The sequence below is a fragment of the Scyliorhinus torazame genome, chromosome 2 (genome assembly GCF_047496885.1).
Source record: "Scyliorhinus torazame isolate Kashiwa2021f chromosome 2, sScyTor2.1, whole genome shotgun sequence".
Taxonomy (NCBI): Eukaryota; Metazoa; Chordata; class Chondrichthyes; order Carcharhiniformes; family Scyliorhinidae; genus Scyliorhinus; species Scyliorhinus torazame.
In genome coordinates this window covers 188,477,971-188,496,615 of record NC_092708.1, presented here as the reverse complement: position 1 = coordinate 188,496,615, position 18,645 = coordinate 188,477,971, and the positions used below count along the sequence as shown (strand labels likewise).

General features: G+C 46.7%; 1 protein-coding gene across 4 annotated transcripts in view; it reads right to left on the bottom strand.

Moving 5' to 3' along the window:
• Positions 1 to 18,645, bottom strand: part of LOC140394299 (NEDD8-conjugating enzyme UBE2F-like) — a 571,886-nt gene that overhangs the window by 170,121 nt on the left and 383,120 nt on the right. For all 4 annotated transcript variants that reach the window (XM_072481459.1, XM_072481467.1, XM_072481484.1 and 1 more), the window contains one exon: positions 2,015 to 2,153. In XM_072481459.1, the coding sequence (XP_072337560.1) occupies positions 2,015 to 2,153 (139 nt within the window). The remainder of the gene's footprint in view (positions 1 to 2,014; positions 2,154 to 18,645) is intronic.

Here is an 18,645-nt window from a genome sequence, read left to right as displayed (position 1 = left end):
AAATGTTTGGAACAAGTGATGATCGGAACTAAAGGGCTTAGAGCATTCTGTAAGAGACTGGATAATTACTGAGAGTTTATAAAGTGGTCCAGGCAGCAAACTGTGAAGCCAGCCTCAGAGATGAGCTTACATTTAGTTCCAAGACAAGTCCCTGGAATGAGAGGGTTGTATGATCAGAGATGAATTGACTGAGCCTATACTCTCTGGAGTTCAGAAGAATGAGTGGTTATATCATTGAAACACAGGATTGTGAAGGAACTTGACACAGTGGATGCTATGAGGTTGTTTTCCCTGGCAGCAGAATCTAGAACAGCCTCAGGATAAGGGGGTCAATCATTTTGGATTGGGAGGAGGAGAAATTTCTTTGCTGAAAGGATTCTGAATCCTTAAAATTGGTTATCCTAGAGGGTTGCGGATGCTCCTTCGTTGAATATATTTAAGGCTGAGCTGGACAGACTTTTGGTCTCTCAGAAAATCAAGGGCTATGGAGTGAGGGCAGGAAAATGTAGTTGAAACCATAGATCAGCCATGATTGTATTGAATGGTGGAGAAGGCTTGACAGGTCATATGGTCTACTCTTGCCCCTATTTCCTATGTAATGTCCTGAAAAGCAATGGGGTTACACACACACACGCACGCAGGATAGATCAAGGGCTGGAACCCAGTCTGATTTTCACATTCGTAACCTACAATCCTGTGGCTGTTCATCCTTCCCAGCTGAGGTTGGTGTATTCAATACAAATCAGGAGTTAAATCCTGCTACTCATTGCAAAAAAAACTCAATTATGCTTTGGGATGCTCAACAAACCTGTCTGCCATCCCTCACCACCACCACAGAACCATTCACCATCCCTCTGCTACAGTAACTCTCCTATTATAAGATTTGTAGAAACGTGTGAACATTCATCCCCCACTTCACCATATAAAAATAATGGCAACAGCAGCTTCAGTTACAAGGGACACAAGTTCAAGATGAGGGGCATGAGGTTTATGGGGGGATTTGAGGAAAAACATTTTTATCCAGAGGGTGGTGACGGTCTGGAATGAACTACCTGGGAGGGTAGTAGAGGTGGGTTGCCTCACATCCTTTAAAAAGTACCTGGATGAGCACTTGGCACAGTGGGTAGCACTGTTGCTTCACAGCTCCAGGATCCCAAGTTTGATTCTCGGCTTGGGTCACTGTCTGTGCATAGTCTGCACGTTCTCCCCGTGTCTGCGTGGGTTTCCTCCGGGAACTCCGGTTTCCTCCCACAATCCAAAGATGTGCAAGTTAGGTGGATTGCCCATGCTAAATTGCCCTGAGTGTCCAAAAAGGTTGGATGGGGTTTCTGGGATAGAGTGGAGGAGTGGGCTTAAGTGGGGCGCTCTTTCCAAGGGCCGGTGCAGACTCGATGGGCCGAATGGCCTCCTTCTACATTGCAAATTCTGTGATTCTATGATAACTTTTAAGGCTATAGGCCAAGTACTGGCAAATAGGATTAATTCTTAAAAAATAATCTTTATTGTCCCAAGTAGCTTAGGCAGGTAGGTCAGGTGTTTTTCATGTGTTGGTGCCGACTCGATGAGCCGAAGGGCTTCTTTTGCACTATTATTCTGTGACTCTGACACAAGAATGTTCACAGCAGCATCTTCTTAAAACTCACTCAAAATCGTTGAATTAATTTCAACCTGTTGGGAGGCACGGTGACGCAGTGGTAAGCACTGCTGCCTATGACGCTGAGGACCTGGGTTCGATCCCGGCCCTGGGTCACTGTCTGTGTGGAATTTGCGCATTCACCCAGTGTCTGCGTGGGAGTCGCCCCCACAACTCAAAGATGTGCAGATTAGGTGGATTGGCCACACTAAATTGCCCCTTAATTGGAAAAAAGTAATTGGGTACTCTAAATTTTTTTTAAAATTACAACCTTGTTCACAAAAAACCCTGCCTTCACCCACTAAAGCGTGGTTGGAGTTGATTTAGCCAAGGGGCATTAGAGAAACTAGAAAGTCAGAGCAGCAGAGAGGAGTCACGCACCTTTGATGAGCAGCTTATCTCTAATGGACACACGACGGGATGACTCTGTCCCTGGATTTGTGTTGCCTCTCCCTGTCATACCCTCTTCACGCTTCAGCTTTTTTGCTAAAGTCAACATGGCTGATGCACGTTCTTGAACCTGAAAGTGAGTTTAAAAAAATTTGATAATCATTTTCCCTTTTCACAAGATTACAAAAACAGCCAATTGAAACACCACCTGATACTTACAGAAACAGATTAAAGTCTGCTAAAGTAGAAATAACCTATCAAATCAGTCTGTTACAGCAGACACGATGCAGTCTGTTTCAGTACAGAACAAGCCGTCAGATGGCAGTCTGTTTCAGTACAGAACAAGCCATCGCGTCGCAGTCTGTTACTATACAAAAACAGACCAACTCATCGCAGGATGTTACTGTACAGAAAACAGGCCATCGCAGTCTGTTACAGTGCAGAACTGGCCATCAAAAGGAAGTCTGTTACAGTACAGAGCAGGTCATCAAATGGCAGTCTGTTACAGTACAGAAACAGGCCATTGCAACACAGTCTGTTACAGTACAGAAACAGGCCATTGTAACACAGTCTGCTACAGTACAGAAACAGGCCATCAAATGGCAGTCTGTTACAGTACAGGAACAGGCCATTGCAACACAGTCTGTTACAGCACAGAACAGGCCATCAAATGGACGTCTGTCAGAGTACAGAAACAGCCATTGCTATGCAGTTTGTTACAGTACAGAAACAGACCATCAAATGGCAGTCTCTCTCAGTACAGAGCAGGCCATCAAATGGCAGCCTGTTACAGTACAGACCAGGTCATAATTTGACAGTCAGTTAGAATACAGAACAGGTCATCATTTGATAGTCTGTTATAGTACAGAAACAGGCCATTGCAAAGCTGTACGTTAAAGTACAGAACAGTCCATCAACTGGCAGTCTGTTACAGTACAGAAATAGACCATCAAATGGCAGTCTGTTACAGTACAGAAATAGACCATCAAATAGCAGTCTGTTACAGTACAGAAATAGACCATCAAATGGCAGTCTGTTACAGTACAGAAATAGACTATCACATTGCAGTCTGTTACAATACAAAAACAGACCATCGCATCACAGTCTGTCACAGTACAGAAAACAGGCCATTGCATTGCAGTCTGTTAAAGTACAGAACAGACCATCAAAAGGAAGTCTATTACAGCACATAAACAAGCTATGAAATGGCATTCTCTCCGTACAGAAACAGACCATCAAAAACAGTACTATCACATTGCAGTCTGTTACAGTACAGAAACAGGCCATTGCAATGCAGTCAGTTACAGTACAGAACAGGCCATCAAATGGCAGTCCGTTACAATACAGAAACAAGCCATCGCATCGCAGTCTGTTACAGTACAGAGACAGACTGTCGCATTGCAGTCTGTTATATTTTGTCCTATGTTCCTATGAAATGTTTTATAAGTGTACTGCTCTAAAAACGTGGACCTTTTACAAGAACAATTTTCTAGATCAAATGCTTAGATATTGGAAACAGTTCATCACCTTCTGAACCTGTCACCTCTATTACCCAAAGGAACCAAGGAGCTGATGTATGGAAACACCGCCACACGTAAGCTCTCCTCATCACACCCATCCTGACTTGCAAACATATTGCCATTCTTTCACTGTCTCCTGAAACTCCCTTCCTAACGGCATGTGGGTCTATTGACAGCACGTGGACTGCAGTGGTTCCAGAAGATGATTCACGGGGACTGCAGTGGTTCCAGAAGATGATTCACGTGGACTGCAGTGGTTCCAGAAGATGATTCACGGGGACTGCAGTGGTTCCAGAAGATGATTCACTGGGACTGCAGTGGTTCCAGAAGATGATTCACGTGGACTGCAGTGGTTCCAGAAGATGATTCACGGGGACTGCAGTGGTTCCAGAAGATGATTCACAAACACCATCTGAACAGCAATTGGGACTGCGTAACAAATGTTAGCCTACCCAGTGATACTCACATCCAACAAATAAATAATAAAATGACATTCACATATTAACTATCCTCATCATGGATCCAGCCACTGTACAGTAAGTACATTGTACCACAAATGGACAAGTGGGGATTCATTGCTCTCAGTTATAGTCAGACTCCTCCAAGTCACGGAGAGGCTACTTAAAATGAACATTGAATTCCTCAGTGTTTAGGGGTCCCACACCAGACAAGCCATTTATTGCATATAGGTCCTCCTGGACTGACCTCACACGTAAATCTCTTGTCTACTCCACCAAAGTTACTTTCAAGAGGTTTAGTTAACCCACTTTGTGCCAAATATTTAATTCCCATAACAGATCCCAACTCTCGCTAAAGGCCAAATCCCTGAACACTGCTCAAATACTTAGGAATGTTTACCTAATTACACTTTCACATCCGTATATCGAGAGTTCCTATTCAGTCTTGGTTTCACAGTTCCATATCTGGGACATTAATCCCTCTCGCCCGCAGAACAGAACATACAAGAACAATTATTTGACATGCGACTCCTTCATCATCTTAACCTCTTGACTTCTCTCCCCATTACAACACGTTTCTATGTACGTTATTGAGAACTACAATCAATGACATTAGAACATTATAGCGCAGTACAGGCCCTTTGGCCCTCGATGTCTTCGAAATTCTCCTCTGTGAAATCCTAAACTCCATTGTGTTAAACTATACCCTCCTGTAGCAGATTCCAAATGGCCTTTGCCCCATCTCTACTCCAGCCCGTGGGTTCAAAGAGCCTCAAACTGCACCTGGTCTCCCTCTGTTTTCCCTTATTCCTACAATTGGCAGGTTTTGAAAACCCAATTCTCATGACACCTATTCATTACTTCCTGATTTAGTACAATGTCAAGTAATTGTGTAAACTTATCACACTGCATTTTCATATCCCTGTCAATTGCTGTACTCTTGCACCTCAGAATAGCATCTCAGCCTGTGTACTAAAGGAACTCCTGCACGTCACTACCGATTGGTTAATATCTCTTGATACAAAGAATTTGTTCAGTATACCCACGATAGTTTTGACGTCATTGGTCAAGTCTTGTATGATGGAATCTCTCATGTCCTACCTACATATAGATATCTTTATTTCTCCCATTGATTCGATAGATCAGATACAAAATGTAAACAAAATTAAATTCCAGCCAGTACCTGAATGACTCAATTGGATTCCAGCCAATAGCTTACTCTCAGAAATGTCATCCTATATATAAAAATCCTGACCCCCTGGACTCCGTTCCAGCCAGTAACTCACTCTCAGGAATGTCGTTCTATATATAAACCACTCGATTCCTGGACTCTTTTCCAGCCAGTAACTCAGTCTCAAAGATCTGTTATTCTATTTTTCTTGAAGGCTAATAACACGAAAACCAAAGTGGCAGGAAAGTAAAGCACTTTACTGATTTGAGCATTATTGCAGGAACTGGTGAAAGTAACAGAGAAAACTGAAATATGGTGGAAGAGATTATGATTAATAAATGGCAATTGAAACAAAAAAAAGGAACCAGGCCTGATCCTTATAACTATACAAGCTTACAGCATAGAAGAAGGCCATTCAGCCCATTATCTCTGGGTATACTCTTTTTATTTAATATAAATTTAGTGTACCCAATTCATTTTTTTCCAATTAAGGGGCAATTTAGTGTGGCCAATTCAACGACCCTGCACATTTTTAGGTTGTGGGGGCGAAACCCACGCAAACACAGGGAAAATGTGCAAACTCCACACAGAGCCGGGATCGAACCTGGGACCTCGGTGCCGTGAGGCAGCGGGGCTATCCCACTGTGCAACCGTGTGGCCCTCTGTGCCTACTCTTGATAGGTCACTCCAAAATTAACCCTAATGCCCAGATCACTATTGTACTCTGCCTCCAATACACATCTGAATTTCCCCTAAAAGATACGAAGCTCTGTACCTAGACCACTCCCTTTAATAAAGCATTCCATGTCCCACAATCTCCTGTGTAAAGAAACATACATTTCATTCCTCGGTGTTTAAGGTCACAAAGCAGTAATGGACGGCACGGGCACACAGTAGTTAGCACTGTTGCTTCACCACGCCAGGATCCCAGGTTCGATTCCCGCTTGGGTCACTATCGGTGCGGAGTCTCAATGTTCTCCCTGTGCATGCGTGGGTTTCCTTCCACAAATTCCGAAAGACGTGCTGTTAGGTGAATTGGACATTCTGAATTCTCCCTCCGCATACCCGAACAGGCGCTGGAGTGTGGTGACTAGGGGATTTTCACAGTAACTTCACTGCAGTGTAATGTAAGCCTACTTGTGACAATAATAAAGATTATTATTAAAATCATACATTGCTTGGAGCTCCTCCCGGGCTCAGACTTCAAAAAGAAATCACTTGTTGACTCCCACGTCAAAGCTCTCTCAAGAGGCTTAGCTGACCTACTTCATGCCAAAAATACTTAATTCCCACAACAACTTCTAGCACTCACTAAAGGCAAGCAAGCAGACATGAAATCACTTGAGTGATTAATCTCGTGGTACCTGCTAGGCTAGGGGTACCTGAACAGTGACGACAAGCAGGCACTGTGAACTGGAAAATAGACATTGTTTTCCACAGTGGAACTGGCTTCCTTTCTAATTTCTCATAACGGAATGTGACTGTTTACTTCGACTGTACATTGACAACAAATTCTCTCTCCCTCCTTACCGAAGCAAGAATGTGCGTCATGACATTCAGCACAGCTGGGTCAGAAGTCTATTCACTTGAAAATAGTGGGGAAATGATACACTTGGTGATGTGCACATTCTGCACAATACAGGCTGATTTTAGAAGAACTTCAAACCCGTGGCTTCAATTTTTAATCAAGTAGAATTATACATCAGTTGGGCTCGCCTGACCTCTTCAGCTTGGATCTGTGTCAATTTCACATGGGTCTCGCTGCTCAATAATTGCAGTGCTGCCATAAAATGGTGCAGAGATATTTGATATTCACACCACACTCAGTGCTTTTCCTAGTTTCTCTAAAACCTAATAGTATTGTTGAGAAATGGTGGGCTCTGCTCTTGTTGAACTAATTTCTTTCCGACTTCCTCAGCAGGCAGAGATCGATTCAGATGGAAGTGGGATTTTCTTTAGTTAACCCAGTGTCGAGCAGGAACACACTCAATGTTCCTGCTGTCTGTCCAAGAAGTAACCTGGGAAATAATTAGCAAGGATTACACAAATATCTGTTGGGTAGCTTGCAGGTTATTGTCTCCTCCATTATTGATAGCTCAGGGCCTGGTTAAGTAGAGACAGAAACTCAGGTACACACTAAGCTTAAATGGTTCGTCCTGAGTACACACAGAGTGCACATCCATCCAGACTATTAGCCAATATTCTCTGTTAAATGGTTCCTAAGGCAGACGGTGAAGTTTGAAACTAGTCACAAATCCTTTTCTTGATAGTTAGTTTATTCACAGAATGCAGCATCACATATAATTTGCTTTTATTTTTTGAAATGTTTAATTTAAAACAAATTTGTAAAATTTCCAGAGAGAAAACAGGCCCTTAACATAGTGAAAACAAACAGTGGGAAAGAATAAACATGTTAATAAAGCACTTCCCCTGTCAGCTCTGTTTTCCATGCCCCACGAGTTCAACTAAACTAACGTGGCTCTAACCCCCCCTCCCTCGGGTGCTGCTGCTGTCGGTTTCCTGCGCTGTTCCCCGAGAGTCTGCAAGCGACCTTCTCCTCCGGGGGATCCCGAGACACCCCCTCCCTTGCCCCTCAAGTCTCCTCTGCTCTCCTTCCCGGCTGCCCCCTCCCAACCTCCCTTACCCCCCACCCAACCTCCCCTAACCCCCCCCCAACCTCCCCTAGCCCCCTCCCCTAACCCCCCCCCCCAACCTCCCCTAACCCCCCCCCCCCCCCCCCCCCCCCCCAGAGGCCTGACCTGCCAGGCCAGCCCTGCGCTTGGCCCTAGCCCGCCCCTCCTCCTACTCTCCCTGGGGCCCCCCTGACCTACGCTGACCCCTGCCCTTGGCGCCTGTCTGTCTCCCACCAGAGCGTCGGGCCCTCCCCCCACACACCAAAGACCCATTAACCTGATCGTATCTCCCCGTGCCCTTTCAAGTCCCTTAACCAGCCCCTAGCCCATCCCCCTCTCCGAGGCCCCGATCTCCCGCCAAAATGTACCAAGCGCAGGGCCCCTCTCTCTACCACCACCCCTCCTCGATGCTATCCACCAAAAACACCCTACACAATGCGCCCTCCAGCCCCCGCTCTCTGTCCCGGCTGAAAACAATCTTGGATAGAACATCACAGTACAGAATAATTTAAACAAACTGCCGCCACACAAAGGCTCTGAGAGCCCAGAGTCCTTTAGTTCAAGTCCAGCTTCTTCTTTTAATAAAAGTCCACACCTAGTCAGAGCAAGTTAGGTTAACAGACCGCCACTGTACAGCACTGAGAAAACGAAGTGCCCGTTAGTTCAAGTCCAGCTGCTGCTCCTCTCCGCCTTGGCTCATCGCAGCACACGTTCCCTGTCAGCAAGCCGGTGAAAGCGGACCACCAAGGCCCTTGGTCGGTCGCCCGTCCTGGGCATCCTTGCGGGGGCTCTATGAGCCCCATCCAACCCATAATAACACCTCCGGCCCCATCAACGCCTCGCGCATACCTTTCACGTATGCACCCACATCCGACCCCTTGCAGCCTTCGGGGAGGCCAACGATCCTCAAATTCTGCCTCCTGGCTCTGTTCCCCAGCTCTTCAAGCTGCTCCTGCATCCTCCTCTGGCGGGCGTTCAGCTCGTCCACCTCGTGCTCCAGCTCCGTTACCGTGTCCGCCTTGCTGGAGAGCTTCACCTCGACCTCCCTGAGCGCCTTCTCCTGGACCGCCTGTGTCTTGACCATTCGGTCCATTACCGCTCTCATCGGGTCCAGTGTGTCCCTCTTCAATTCAGCGAAGCAGTTCTTAAAAAACTCCATCTGCTGCTCCCTTGGCCAGTGAGCCTCCGCTCCCTGGTCCCTGCCGTCCGCCATGTTTCGCCGCCTGGCCTGGGGTCCCCACTGCTCCCGCTTCGAGCCCTGCCGCTCCACTCGACCACTTCTGGTCCAGCTGCTCATACCCTGGGGGGAGGGAAGCCTCTTCCCTATCGTCCCCTCAACCTAACCAGGTCTCCAAGTCCCGCAAAAGTCCGTTTGCCCATCGCGGGCGGGAGCGATACAACCTGAGACCTGCTTCCTCGAGGGCGCCTGTCGCAAGCTCTATAATTTGCTTTTATATACAGATATATGCCTCCTACCTACTAACATTCAATGTCCCAGAGGTCTTTTGTAGGTCTTAACCTCACATTTTGATGTGGTTTTAGTAATCCTTCTTCCTACTTTCAAACAGAGGACCGTTCGCATATAAAGAGAATGTGATAAGCAATGCACAAACAGGATGCTATATCTCAGCCTCCTCCAGAGGTCCCCAGCATCACAGATGCCAATTTGATTAACCCCACGTGATATCAAGAAACGGCTGAAGGCACTGGATACTGCAAGGGCTTTGGGCTCTGACAACATCCCAGCAATAGTACTACTACGGGCCAGGGTTTAGAGAACCCCAAAGTATATCATGGAGTTCACCTGACCCACAACTTTTGATAGATTTTGGTTATGGGGAGCACAAGGGCCCACTTTACAGGTGTGATGCAACAGAGAAATAAAAGTATTTTTAAACAAAAACAATCTTTATTCTATGAATTCAGTTAACATTTATAAACACACAGGAAACAGTTTATCAACTACCAACTCTGACCACCCCCCAAAAGATAGTGCACTACAGATAACCCTTAATAACTTTCCAAACAACATCTATAAGTTAAAACCTTTTAAAACAAAGACAGCAGGTTTAAATTCTCTACAGAAACAGGTATTACATTGAAATCATCAATGAGCTGAAGACATTCTTTCGCTTGTAGAGAGAGAGATCATTACACAGTTGCTTGCTTTTAATGCAGCTCTCCAACTCTGAAAACAAAACTAAACATACTGCAGCTGCCAGCTCAAAACGAAAGTAAAACTAGAGGCAGAGCTCAGTTCCACCCACACAATGACATCACTGCAGCTATTTGATAAACACCTATTTCTTAAAGGTACATCCACCTGACAGTATTGAAGACTTGTGTTCCAGAATTTTACATTAACACAAGTTCCTGTGAGTTTGAGAAGATAGTCGGGATTGAAAGCGTTAGCAACAGCGCCGCTCCCGACGGCCCCGGGGAAATATTCAGGGAGTACGGTAGTAATAGCTTTGTTGAGAATTTGGAGACAGTTTCGCCAGCACTTCGGGTTGGGGGCAGGGTCAAGGGAAATTCCGATTCGGGGGAACCATAGATTTGAGCCAGGGGAGTGGGATGGAAATTTTCGGAGCTGGGAGGAGAAAGGAATTAGGACACCAAAAGATTTGTTTCTTGGGGGTCAGTTTGCAGGATTGAAGGAGCTGGGAGCGAAGTATGGGCTGGAGCAGGGCGAAATATTTAGATATATGCAGGTTCGAGACTTTGCCAGAAAGGAGTACAGTGCTTCCCGGTAGAGACGGCTTCTACATTGTTGAAGGAGGTGCTGACGACAAGGGGACTGGAGAAGGGGATAGGATCGGCAGTTTACGGCGGTTGAAAGAGGAGAAGGGACCGCTGGAAGGGATCAAGGCAAAGTGGGAGGAAGAGTTGGGAGAAGGTATGGAGGAGGGGTTCTGGTGTGAGGTGCTCTGGAGAGTGAATGCCTCCACTTTGTGCGTATATACAGATTGCATGTACACCACACCTCACAAGGGTGAGGATGAGCCGGCTCTTTTGAGGGGTAGAAGATGTTTGTGAACGTTGCGGGGGGGGGGGGGGGGGGGGGGGGAACCACGTTCATATGTTTAATCCTGTCCAAAGCTGGAGGATTACTGGAAGGAGGTTTTTAGGGTAATCTCTAAAGTGCTGCACATGAAACTGGACTCGGGCCCTCGGGAGGCCATACTTGAGGTCGGACCAGCTGGGGTTGGAAACGGGTGCGAAGGCAGGGGTTGTAGCCGTCACCTCGTTGATCACCCGAAGGCGGATCCTGTTGTGATGGAGATCAACCGCTCCACCCTGTGCCCTGGTGTGGTGGTGGTGGTGGGGGGGGGGGGGGGGGGGGGGAGACCTGCTGGAATTTTTGACTCTTGAGAAGGTCAAATTTGAACTGAGGGGAAGGATGGAGGAGTTCTACAATTCATGGGTGTTATTCATTATGCACTTGCGAGAATTGGATTACATTGAACATTAGGGGTGGGGGCTTTGGAGAGTTGGGGGAAGTGGGACTATATGTGTTAATGGTGACTATGGGTGATTCCTGATTCCTTTTTGTTATTTGTTTATGTTAACATGCGGCTAATGTTTGGGGGTTTGGTGGGAGGATGCGATCGTTGCTATTGATATGGGGATTGACATTGCATTCGTTACTGATTGTTGTTTATTGTTGGTGGGTGTAAATTTGGGAGAAAATGTGAAAAAGGAGAATAAAAATATTTTTTAAAAACACTGTGAAAATCCCCGAGTCACCACACTCCAGCGCCTGTTCGGGTCCACTGAGGGATAATTCAAAATGTCCAATTCACCCAACAAGCATGGGCAGGATTCTCTCAGCCAGGGGGCCAGGCCGGAGAATCCCCGCGACCGGCATGATTCACGGCACGCCGTCCCAACGCCGGCACGCGATTCTCCGCAGAGCGGAGAATTGGCGCCATTGGCGCCAGCATGGTTGGTGCGGCGCCGGTCGGGGGCCGCTCTACGGGGGCCCCCCCCCCCGCCGATTCTCGGCCCGGGATGGGCCAAGCGGCTGTCGTAAAAAAACTCGAGACCCACCGGCGCTGACCACACCTGATCTCAGCCGGCAGGAACTCGGCGTGGAAGGGTCGGGGGGCACCGGTATGGCCTGGCCCGCGATCGGGGCCCACCGATCAGCGGGCGGGCCCCTCTGGTTGGGGGCCTCCTTTCTCCCGCGCCGGCCCCTGTAGCCCTGCACCATGTTGCATTGGGGCCAGCGCATTGAAGGCAGCCACTGCACATGCGCGCATTGGCGCCGGTGCCACTGCGCATGTGCCCGTTGGCACTGGTGCCACTGCGCATGTGCAGATCCCGCGGCACCCAGTTCACGACAGGATCAGCAGCTGGAGCGGCGTGAACCACTCCAGTGCCGTGCTGGCCCCCTGTAGGGGCCAGAATTGCTGATCCTGAGGCCGTGTTGACGCCGCGTCAACACGTAGCCTCAGGATCACAGAATCCCGTCCCATGTCTTTCGGGACTTGTGGGAGGAAACCAGAGCACCCGGAGGAAACCCATGCAGACACGGGGAGAACGTGCAGACTCCGCACAGACAGTGACCCACGCCGGGAATGGAACCTGGGACCCTGGAGCTGTGAAGCAATAGTGCTAACCACTGTGCTACCATGCCCCCCACCTTCCAAACCCATGCCCATCTAGAAGGACAAGGGCAGCAGACACATGGGAACACCATCATCTGGAAGCTTCCTTCCAAGTCACTCACCATTTGGACTTGGAATTATATCGCCTTTCCTTCCTTCCTGGGTCAAAAATCCTGGAATTCCCTCTTTAACAGCACTGTGGATGTACCTACATCACAGGGATTTCAGAGGTTCAAGATGACAGCTCACCACCGCCTTCTCTAGGGCAATTAGGGATGGACAATAGATACTGGCCTGGCCGCGATGCCCACCTCCCATAAACAAATTTTTAAAAAGGAGAGATGCCCTGTGCTTTCTTCTCCTCGTGGTCTCAATAGCTGAACAAGATGCAGTCATGCTGTGGACACTGCCAAAACGTCGTAATGGAAGTGTGAAAAATACATCTGCATGAGGGCTCGCGCCATGGTGCACAGGTCCTGGAGAGAGTCTTGAAACCAGGTCCTTCCAGGCCTGAGACTGCAGAAGAGTCATCATACAGACTCAAAATGTTTTTGTTTTAAAAAAATTTAGAATACCCAATTCATTTTTTCCAATTAAGGGGCAATTTAGTGTGGCCAATCCACCGAGCATGCACATCTTTGGGTTGTGGGGCCGAAACCCACGCAAACACAGGGAGAATGTGCAAACTCCACATGGACAGTGATCCAGAGCCGGGATCGAACCTGGCACCTCGGCGCCGTGAGGCAGCAGTGCTATCCACTCAATGGGTCTGCATGGGTTTCGCCCTCACAACCCAAAGATGTACAGGGTAGGTGGTTGCTCCTTAATTGGAAAAATTGGGCACTCTAAATTAAAAAAAGACACAATGCTCTTGACCTGAACTGTTTCCCATGATAAAGCATTCCATGCTTCTGAAAAAGGAACCTTTTCCAAACCACCTACCTCATCGTCTTAAATGACCATTTTAAACTGATGGCCAAGTACTAACTCCCCACAGAAAATAGCCACCCCTTATTAACTGTTAAAATCCATCATAATTTTTCAAACGTCTATTAAATCTCCTTTTAGTCTTGTACGGAAATAGTCCTCATATCTCAAGTCTCTTTTTATGGGCCAGGGTGTAGAGAACCCCAAAGTGTATCATGGGGTTCACCTGACCCACAACTTTTAATAGATTGTGGTATGGGGAGCACACGGCCCACTCTACAGGCGTGGTACAGCAGAAATGGAAAAGTATTTTTGAAAGCAAAACAATGTTTATTCTATGAACTCAAGTTAACCTTTTTAAAACATAGTGAACATCTTAGCAACCATTAATTCAAATACAACCCCCAAAGAATACAACACTAAGTAATCCTTTAAGCTTTCCTTTAACATCCATAAGACTTAAAAAATAACTTTTAACAGAAGCACATCAGGTTAAAGTCACTAGTGAGAGCAGTTATTAGTTTTAAGTCACCAAAGGATCGATTTACATCCTTTAGATTACAGAGAGACTCATACACCTTCTGGCTGTGACTGCAGCTATCCAGCTCTGAAAAACGAAACTAAAACACACCCTGCAGCAAACGGCCTAAAATGAAAGTAAAAAGCTGACAGACAGCCCAGCTCCACCCACTCTGACATCACTGCAGTAATAAACACCCATTTCTTAAAGGTACTCTCACATGGCACTCTTTGTATAACCAAAGTTTCCCATCACACAGAGGGTATCAGGAAGCTAAAAGCACTTAATATCCTTCACTTTTAGCTTATTTTTTTAGATTATGGAATAAATGATGATTGGATTAAGATAAGCAAACTTCAATGGAAGTTTTATAAAAGATAATGTAGTTTTTATCATGAAATGTGACAATCCACAATTATAAAACCTTTCAGGGCCAACGAGGATATTTAACAGTAATTCTGAAGTTGGGTACATCATTAAAAATCCAGTTACTCCTCACTCAACAAGCTGTAACTCTTTAAGGATGTTTAGAGTGACATTTGTGTCAAATCACGACTGCAATGGACTGTATTCTGTGGGAATCATGAGTGCTCACCACTTAAAGCAGCATAGCTTCATCAGCGCTGTTACATTTCCCCTTGCAAAACTCATATCAACCCACACCTGGTCAGCTAAGTACTCACCCTCCCATGTATGATGAAGGAGAGGCTCTGGAATAAGTTGAGTATTTCCAATACCATGGCAGCCACCTCACTCAAGAGGCCACCACTGATGACGAGACCCGGATCAGCTGCGGCAGCTCAGTCTTCGATAAACCACAGCACTGAATGTTTGACAACAAAGAGCTCTGCAAGTCCCTAAAGTCCTATTGTACAGAGCAACTGTCTTCTCCGTTGCACTGAGACTTGCACTGTGCATCAGTGACATATAACGTTAGAGAAATTCCATCAACAGCACTTCCACCCCATTCTCCAGATTCAACCGGAGGACCGTCAAACAAACACTAGTGTCCTTGTTGAAGCCAAACCCACAAGCATTCAGGAAAAACTCCTGCAAAGTCAGCTTCGATGGACTGGACACCTTGTCCCGAAGGCCAAAAACTGTTCTTTCCGCCAGGTCCTGGTTTCTCAGATCTCAAATGACCAAAATTCCAGGGGTGGATAAAGAAAATGTTTCAAAGACATTCAGAAACGCCCCTTAAAGCACGACAGCATTGCCATCAATGGATGGGAGGAGCTTGCTACCACTCATTCAAATTGGTGACAATTTATCCATCAAGCTGCATCACACTTTTGAGTCACGTCTTATAAAACAGAGCGGAAAGAAAAGGAAGCAAGTCCTGCACTCTAGATCTCACTACCTTGTGGGATGTCTAATCTCATCTGCCCAAAGATCTGTAGGCCAAAAAGCAGCCTGTTCAGTTACACAAAGACCCATGGCACAAACTCATGACCATGAGTAGACCCCGCGACAGCCCAAGACAGTGATTTCCTCTTGCATGCCTAAATTTTTCTAGATAGCCATCTGTGCGATACTTGCCAAATAACTTCCGAAAATCCAGAACCCTAATACATTTACTGCACTTCCTTTATCTATCCAATTGGTCAGTTCTTCAAAACACTATTAAATTTGTCACCTACACATTGCTCATATAAAATTATGAATGGGTGTCCTTGACTAAATTATGTATTGCTGAATGCTTGCTGACCTTATCTTGAATGTCAGATTTTAAAAGTTTGCCTACACCTGACATTAGACTAATTGGTCTGACTGTTCTTTTTCAAATATATATGTACTCAAACTGGGTGATCCAGGCTAAAAGGCTTGTAGCTTCGGTTTTCCTGCTGAACTTATTGAACAAAGTAAAGTACAGCACAGGAACAGGCCCTTCGGCCCTCCAAGCCTGCCCCGACCATGCTGCCCGTCTAAACTAAAATCTTCTACACTTCCTGGGTCCGTATCCCTCTGTTCCCATCCTATTCATGTATTTGTCAAGATGCCCCTTAAATGTCACTATCGTCCCTGCTTCCACCACCTCCTCCGGCAGCGAGTTCCAGGCACCCACTACCCTCGGTGTAAAAAACCTGCCTCTTATATCTCCTCTGAACCTTGCCCCTCGCACCTTAAACCTATGCCCCCTAGTAATTGACCCCTCTACCCTGGGAAAAAGCCTCTGACTATCCACTCTGTCTATGCCCCTCATAATTTTGTAGACCTCTATCAGATCACCCCTCAACCTCCGTCGTTCCAGTGAGAACAAGCGGAGTTTATTCAACCGCTCCTCATAGCTAATGCCCCCCATACCAGGCAACATCCTGGTAAATCTCTTCTACACCCTCTCTAAAGCCTCCACATCCTTCTGGTAGTGTGGCGACCAGAATTGAACACTATACTCCAAGTGTGGCCTAACAAAGGTTCTATACAGCTGCAACATGACTTGCCAATTCTTATACTCAATGCCCCGGCCAATGAAGGCAAGCATGCCGTATGCCTTCTTGACTACCTTCTCCACCTGTGTTGCCCCTTTCAGTGACCTGTGGACCTGTACACCTAGATCTCTCTGACTTTCAATACTCCTGAGGGTTCTACCATTCACTGCATATTCCCTACCTGCATTAGACCTCACATTTGTCCGGATTAAACTCCATCTGCCATCTCTCCGCCCAAGTCTCCAAACGATCTAAATCCTGCTGTATCTGACAGTCCTCATCGCTATCTGCAATTCCACCAACCTTTGTGTCGTCTGCAAATTTACTCATCAGACCAGTTACATTTTCCTCCAAATCATTTATATGTACTACGAACAGCAAAGGTCCCAGCACTGATCCCTGTGGAACACCACTAGTCACAGCCCTCCAATCAGAAAAGCACCCTTCCATTGCTACTCTCTGCCTTTTATGACCTAGCCAGTTCTGTATCCATCTTGCCAGCTCACCCCTGATCCCATGTGACTTCACCTTTTGTACCAGTCGACCATGAGGGACTTTGTCATAGGCCTTACTGAAGTCCATATAGACAACATCCACTGCCCTCCCTGCATCAATCATCTTTGTGACCTCTTCGAAAAACTCTATCAAGTTAGTGAGACACGACCTCCCCTTCACAATACCACGCTGCCTCTCGCTAATACGTCCATTTGTTTCCAAATGGGAGTAGATCCTGTCTCGAAGAATTCGCTCCAGTAATTTCCCTACCACTGACATAAGGCTCACCAGCCTGTAGTTCCCTGGATTATCCTTGCTACCCTTCTTAAACAAAGGAACAACATTGGCTATTCTCCATTCCTCCAGGACATCACCTGAAGACAGTGAGGATCCAAAGATTCCTGTCAAGGCATCAGCAATTTCCTCTCTAGCCTCCTTCAGTATCCTGGGGTAGATCCCATCAGGCCCTGGGGACTTATCTACCTTAATATTTTTCAAGACGCACAACACCTTGTCTTTTTGGATCTCAATGTGACCCAGGCTATCTACACACCCTTCTCCAGACTCAACATCAACAATTCCTTCTCTTTGGTGAATACTGATGCAAAGTATTCATTTAGTACCTCGCCCATTTCCTCTGGCTCCACACATAGATTCCCTTGCCTTCCTTCAGTGGGCCAATCCTTTCCCTGGCTACCCTCTTGCTTTTTATGTATGTGTAGAAAGCCTTGGGATTTTCCTTAACTCTATTTGCCAATGACTTTTCGTGACCCCTTCTAGCCCTCCTGACTCCTTGCTTAAGTTCCTTCCTACTTTCCTTATATTCCACACAGGCTTCGTCTGTTCCCAGCCTTCTAGCCCTGACGAATGCCTCCTTTTTCTTTTTGACGAGGCCTACAATATCTCTCGTTATCCAAGGTTCCCGAAATTTGCCGTATTTATCCTTCTTCCGCACAGGAACAGGCTGGTCCTGAATTCCTTTCAACTGACATTTGAAAGCCTCCCACATGTCAGATGTTGATTTACCCTCAAACATCCGCCCCCAATCTAGGTTCTTCAGTTCCCGTCTAATAGTGTTATAATTAGCCTTCCCCCAATTTAGCACATTCACCCTAGGACCACTCTTATCCTTGACCACCAGCACTTTAAAACTTACTGAATTGTGGTCACTGTTCCCGAAATACTCCCCTACTGAAACTTCTACCACCTGGCCGGGCTCATTCCCCAATACCAGGTCCAGTACAGCCCCTTCCCTAGTTGGACTATCTACATATTGTTTTAAAAAGCCCTCCTGGATGCCCGTTACAAACTCTGCCCCATCTAAGCCCCTGGCACTAAGTGAGTCCCAGTCAATATTGAGGAAGTTGTCTCCCATCACAACAACCCTGTTGTTTTTACTCGTTTCCAAAATCTGTCTACCTATCTGCTCCTCTATCTCCCGCTGGCTGTTGGGAGGCCTGTAGTAAACCCCCAACATTGTGACTGCACCCTTCTTATTCCTGATCTCTACCCATATAGCCTCGCTGCCCTCGGAGGTGTCCTCCCGTAGTACAGCTGTGATATTCTCCCTAACCAGTAGCGCAACTCCGCCACCCCTTTTACATCCCCCTCTATCCTGCCTGAAACATCTAAATCCTGGAACGTTTAGCTGCCAATCCTGTCCTTCCTTATTGGCTACATTACCAGAATCCAGTTGCACTGTACCTGCCCGTGGCTCTCCCCAATGCTGTTCTATCCAGTCAGTGTCAGGCATGGTATAATCCTCACCCAAGGAAAAACTCATGGGTTTAAGTCCAATCCGGAGACGAGAGGGGAAAACCTCAGCTGACATCCCATTGCAGGACTGAAAGACAGCTGCA